General features: G+C 50.3%; 1 protein-coding gene across 1 annotated transcript in view; it reads right to left on the reverse strand.

The window, feature by feature from the left end:
• Positions 1-4,515, reverse strand: part of AFAP1L2 (actin filament associated protein 1 like 2) — a 38,935-nt gene extending 34,420 nt beyond the window's left edge. The window contains exons 1-3 of the mRNA XM_019660090.1: positions 4,498-4,515; positions 3,793-3,847; positions 1,960-2,088 (exon numbers count right to left, since the gene is read on the reverse strand). Of these exons, the coding sequence (XP_019515635.1) occupies positions 1,960-2,088; positions 3,793-3,847; positions 4,498-4,515 (202 nt within the window). The remainder of the gene's footprint in view (positions 1-1,959; positions 2,089-3,792; positions 3,848-4,497) is intronic.
• Between the last annotated feature and the right edge of the window lie 1,485 nt (positions 4,516-6,000).

Consider the following 6,000-nt stretch of genomic DNA (forward strand, 5'->3'; position numbering starts at 1 on the left):
TCTGCCCCAAATGTGTGAGAAAAACAACAGCTCGGCCAGCACAGACCACAGGCTATCTCAAAGTGATCAGCCTGCCTCTACCTGTGAGTTCTGCTGGGCTGGGCTAATTTTCTGGAAGATACACAGTGAGGCAGTCCTGGGAGGCTACGAGAGGAAGACAAATGCTTTCATTTCAGGGGGCTTTGAATTCTGTCCTATGTGGCACAACAATTAATCTGATACAGATTAGCCTGAAAGGTCGGGAGGTGAGGAGAGCATAATGATTAGGTACACCTGCCTAGACCTAAGCCCTGGTTCTGTCACTCACAGCCAGGTGCCTCGAGCAAGTGACTTTTCAAGTCTCGGTTCCCTTGTGGGTAAAAGGGGACAATAACAGCTCCCTCACTGACTTGGGACAAGAATTTGATGACATAATCCTGTCATTTCATATATTAAGCACAGTGCTGAGACATGGTAAATGCACGAAAATGTTAGCGGCTGTTGTAACCACTCTGCCATCTAAGAGGGTCCAAAGAGGACTAGAAGGGAAGTTCTCAATGGTGGCTATTAATAAGTGGACGTCAACCGTAAGAATATAAGTGGCAGCCACAGGCCTCGGTACGGATGTGCACATTTATTATTAGCAGTCTGGGTGGCATTCTGGGGGGATGCACACTGAAGAGCCCCCCGACTGGTTCTCAGCATCCTCCTGCAGCCCTGCAAGCTGCAGAGACCAAGGGCGGGAAGACCTGACTTTATAAGAGCAGAACATACAAAGATCTGGGGTGAAACAAACGTCATCCCAGGCAAGCGACATAGCACTTTAAACCAAAAGGGGGACCCCATACAGGGAGCGCTGACAGAATGGTTGGAACTGAGAACCATGGTTCAGACCCCGTTCCAGAGGTATTTTCAAAATCCCAACAGAGGTCCCTTACCACTGAATATTCTCGAGTCAGAGCACATCTCAAAGTGCTGGGGAATGTAAAGGACCCCACCGATGAATCCTTTCATGGATGATTCATCCCCCTCTAACTTACCTGCTTTGTAATGTGGATTTCCCATCTGCCATTCCCACCTTTGATGTGCTGCTGACCTGCTCTCGCTGCCAGGCCGGCAGACGCTCACTACAAAGCCAGGAGGAGCCTGGGAACCAGGGGGAGGCCTGGGAAGCGGACAGGCAAACAAGGACAGGCAACCAAAGGGCTCAAGGAAAACACCTCCGATGAAAGGCTGCGGGCGCCTGGATTATTTCACCAGAAGAGAAGGCTCCTGGGCATACTGCAACATGCTTCAGCTTTACAACTTATCTGTTATGCAGAGACTAGAAGCTAGTTCCACTGGGAACAAAGACAAGGAAAAGGAACCTTGGAACGTAGCCTGGTGGATTTAGGTTGGCTCTAAGGGGGAATTTCCTGACTGTGACGTTCAGAGCAGGTGCACGTCCCTTCCCTGGCATGGATTTAGGCTGCTCCTGCCGGGAGGCAGATGGATTAAGATGCCCCCTTATGGTCGCTTACTGTCCCCAATCGTCACCTCCAATTCTCAAACATCCGATATAAAAATACACTCAACTAAACTGTTATGACTTCACAAGAAAGCTTTTCTTTCTTTAAAAAAATATCTGAATGCTAGAAAGGACACTATATAGCCACAAGGAGACTTGTCCAAGAGTGTTCAGAGCAGCCTTATTCATGATAGCCCCAATGTGTGGACAACCCAAACACCCATCAAGTCAGATCTGGTAGATTCACAGAATGGAATACTACTCAGCAATACAAGGCACAAACTCCTGACATACCGGATAGCATGGGTGAATCTCCTGAGCAGAAGATATGCATGGACATATCTCCAGGCATAAAGTACATCCTGTACGATTCTGCTGAAGCTCGAGGAAAGGCAATGCTAATCTATGGTGGGAGAAACGCAAGCAATGGTTGCCGAGGTGTGGGGGTGGGAAGGCCCCCGGGCCACACTTACTGCTGCTTTTGGTGTAAAGCCGGAGGAGCTCGGCCAGACCACTCTTCTTCACCACGGCTGTGCTGCTCAGGTTCTCCTGGTCGAGAATCTTGAGGAAGTCTTCCAGCTCTGTCAGCAGCTGCTCCAGGGCTAGAGACAAAACAAGAGACGTTTGCAGTGGCTGCCTTCTTTTCAAAGGCTCAGCTGACATACACCTCCGGATCCTGCAGCATCCAACCGTGAGGGGTTTGGGTGAGGCCTGGCCACACGTGGGAAGCCCAGCCAGAAAGTGGGATTCCCAGTGGCCGGGTCTCGGGGAGACGGAAACGAGCCCTAGGCTTTGAGGTGAACAACCTTGGCCAAAGACACAGGTCTATCTATCATTTGCTGGGGTGACAGTGGTCAAGGTGGCCCACGCAAATCCATAAGGCCATGAGAGTCTAGAAACAGGATTTTCTTCCTTGTAAGAAGTCAATCAAAACAGCTCAGGGTCTGGGGAATTTGAACAGATCAGCCATCAAAAGAAGTGCTATGGTTGACCAGTTACTCATCCTTTCCCAAAGGGTGGGGCAACACAGAATCGCTCTAAGATCAAACAGTGATCATTCTGTCCTCGCAGAAATATGGACGACCGACCCATCAAAAGCCACGCTTGGCCAAACAAAACCTTGCCCTGAGTTTCTTCAGTGACTGAGCCACCTCAATTGCCACCGAGTCCAGCATCACTCCCAAGCTGGTTGAGGTCCCTGGTCTCACAGATACAAATATCAAATACGGCTCTCGAGGGCCACCACCATACAAGAACTTGTCAATTCCTAGCTGAAGCCACCATGCAGAAACGCTAGTGCAGAGGGCAACAGTCTGGGAGCAGAGCATTCACCATTATTGTTGCCGTCGTTATTCGTGACCTAAATCTCTACGGAGAACAGGACACTGCATTTGCTGACAGGTTCATCATCTTGGCTGTCCCTGACCGGATGACTGTCCAGAGCATGCTCATGAACGGCAGCCAGCTCCTTGAGGCTCTGGACAATGTTTTTTAATCATTGGAATCACCTGGAGAGCTTTTAAAAATCCTGATGCCCAAGCTGCATGCCAGACTGGTGACCAGAATCTCTGGGACGGGAACCCAGGTGTCAATAGTTCTTAAACATCCGCAGGTGACCGCACCGTGCAGCCAACACTGAGAACCACAGGTTCAAAGCCAGTGCCAGGGGCCCAGAGAAGGTCCCTGCTCCCAAAGACAGCAGCAGAGAAGTCCAGACTTGTCCTGCATCCACCTGGGGAGGGAACTCTGAGCAGTCTCGCAATCTCTCCAAGCTCCGTTTCCTTATCGGTCAAGTGGAAATGACCACGTGGACCCTGCCCATCTCGCAGGTGGTAGTCAGTGACAAGATCTGCGGAGAGTTTCTCAACTGTGCTTGTGAAATGCTACACTGACAACAGAAACAGTGTTGGCATCATCTTCTCATGCTGATTTTTCTTCTCACTGCATGGCATCATTCGTTATTTCTTATTTTTCCAACAGTAGCAGTCATCGCTAAGCTCTCCTTTAGAAAACAACACGGAATCTTGCGACGTGTCATTCCCCACGGTTCCATGTAAGGGAGAGGAAAGAAAGGAAGACGGCCTCCTCAAAGAAGCCTTCCCTGACCACCCTCTCCAAAGTAGATATTTCTTGTTATTTTTAAACTTAGCATCTAACTCCTGCCTTCATAGCCCTAATCACAACTTATTAACAATATGAACACAAAATAGTTTGAAAAGTTTAAAATGAGCAAAATCAACAATGAATAAAATGTTGTACTTGTTTTGCTCCTTTTTAACTTGACTGGACCCTCAGCCTAAACTTACTGGGAAATTCAAAAGCAGGGTCGGTACAGCGTGATTCCTGCCTTTTGCAAGCTCGCTGGCAAGACAAGACCAGTACAAGTGAAGCAATTTATAGACCAAGGCACACCACCAAAAATTCAAGAGTCAAGTGGGTGATACCAGCTTCCAGTGTGACAGGAGATCAGATAAGAACACAGTCCTAGGCCTGGAAGGCTTCTGGGAAGAGGCGGTGGTAGGGGAAGGCGTTAGGTGGCTTTTTTTTTTTTTTGCTTGGTTTGATTTGGTGTTTGTTACACAGCAATTTATGAGTTTCCTGTTGGCTGCAGGAACTCAACAAGCTAAAAGGCAATGAACTTAAAGAAGTCAAACCAGGGAAAACAAAGGATAAATTTGAAGAACATGACACTGAGCCATAAAACTCAACTAAACTGGAGAAGGAAAAGTGAAAGGGCCTGGAAAGGCAATTAGGGTCTCCGCTGTACTCCTGACCTCCCGGCCTTCTCAAGGCTGTTCTACTGCCGCTGCTTCTGGAAAGAAAAAAAAAAAAAAGCACGAAAACTGGAAGTGTCTCTTCATTTCCACATCCTCAGCTATTCCCAAAAGCTGCCTGATTCCTGGAAAACAGCCTTTGTTTATCTTCACATCAGCAATGTGTACTAAGCCAAGGGTAAAGAGTGTCTTGCCTGGCTCTGGAGGGACAGAGGTGACCCAGATGGGGTCCCCAACCCTTCCAGGGGGCCCCATGTCTGGAGATAGGGGCCCAGGAGAATATGCAGAGTGGGAAAAGAAGTAATTCAGGGATGTCTCCAAGGATCAGCAATGCACCAAGGAAACGGACAAACTTTGGTGTTATCAGGGAGAGGAATTTATAAGCTGGGCCTTGAGAAATGAATAGGAGCTCACCGGGAGGAGGCAGAGGCACTTCAGGAAAAGCGAATGAGATGCTCAGAAGACTCAAAAGCTGAAAGCACACAGGGTGTTTGAGAAGCCACAAGTAGCTCCAGGTCTCAGCGACATGAGGAGCATGGGGCAGGGTGGGGTGGGCCTCAAAGGGGAGAAGGTGGGCTCTGAGGCCCGAATCGTGGGATTGGGTCCTGTGGGCAGATCATAAGAGCTTTATTTGCTTTGCAAAAGAGGTAGTACCTTATCCTGCAGGGCCTCTAGGCAATGCAATGAGGAAGGCCGTGTGACACTGTTCTTCAAACAGGCTCGAAATAGAGTAACTCTGCAAACTGCAAACAACAGGGAGGACCATGGAAGGGGACCAGGGACAAGGAGGTGGGGGGGGGGTGGGGAGGCCAGTCAGGTGACCGCATTAGTGCTGCTGAAAATGGTGAAGGGATGACCTAATCTCCGCAGCCAAGGACCACGTAGGCTGCTCTACACCCACCACTTACAATTCTCCCAAACACCGTGCAGGTGCGCAGCGTGGAAATGGGCTTCCTGAGGCTGAATTACCACCTCGCTTGGTCACATCCACAGTTAGCAGTGGTACTGGGGCTTAAATCCAAGTATGTCCAAGTCCAAGGTACTTGCTGTCTGCTGTAACCATTCCCAAGAAGCCAGAGAGGTTTGTGAGGATCATCGCGTCTGCCTCCCTCCCACCACCACCCCTGCCCCATTCCACCACAGTACACAGGCAGGGGAGGCGGAGAGGAGGGGCTGGACTCGAGGTCTGTGACAGGGAGAGCCACTAGGACCTGATGACAATTCCATCAGGTGTAGAGACGGTAGGAGACGATGCCCCTGGGTGACCGAGACATTACCATCAGACACAGCCCGGGGCACTGCCATCAGGGACCTGATGGGCCAGGCTGATGGGTGGGGGAGCTCGGAGAAGGCAGAGAGTCTCTCCATTCCCTCTGAAGAGGCTGTGCTAGGTGAACAGGAAGCACCGGGCTGCAGAAACGCAGGACTGGGAACCGGAGGTCACAAAGCCGGGATGTCCTTTCCCCTTGCTGTCTGGATCTGCATCACCTGAATTTCAGGGTGCCTCCAGGTCCCTTCGCCACAACGACACCCACGACCAGGGACACCCTGCTCTCCTGCCATCTTCTGCCTCCATAGGTTTCTCACTGTCAGGCATTTGTTCACAATCGTCTCACTGTGTGCCGAGTCTGTATCTCGGGCTAGGCAGGAACTCTTTCTGGTTAAGGGGTCGGCCTTGGCAGGTTTGGGCCTCTGACAAGGTACTAAGCACAGCAGGGGCCAGTGACTCTGCTGGGTCAC

Source organism: Hipposideros armiger, unplaced genomic scaffold (assembly GCF_001890085.2).
Source record: "Hipposideros armiger isolate ML-2016 unplaced genomic scaffold, ASM189008v1 scaffold_311, whole genome shotgun sequence".
Taxonomy (NCBI): Eukaryota; Metazoa; Chordata; class Mammalia; order Chiroptera; family Hipposideridae; genus Hipposideros; species Hipposideros armiger.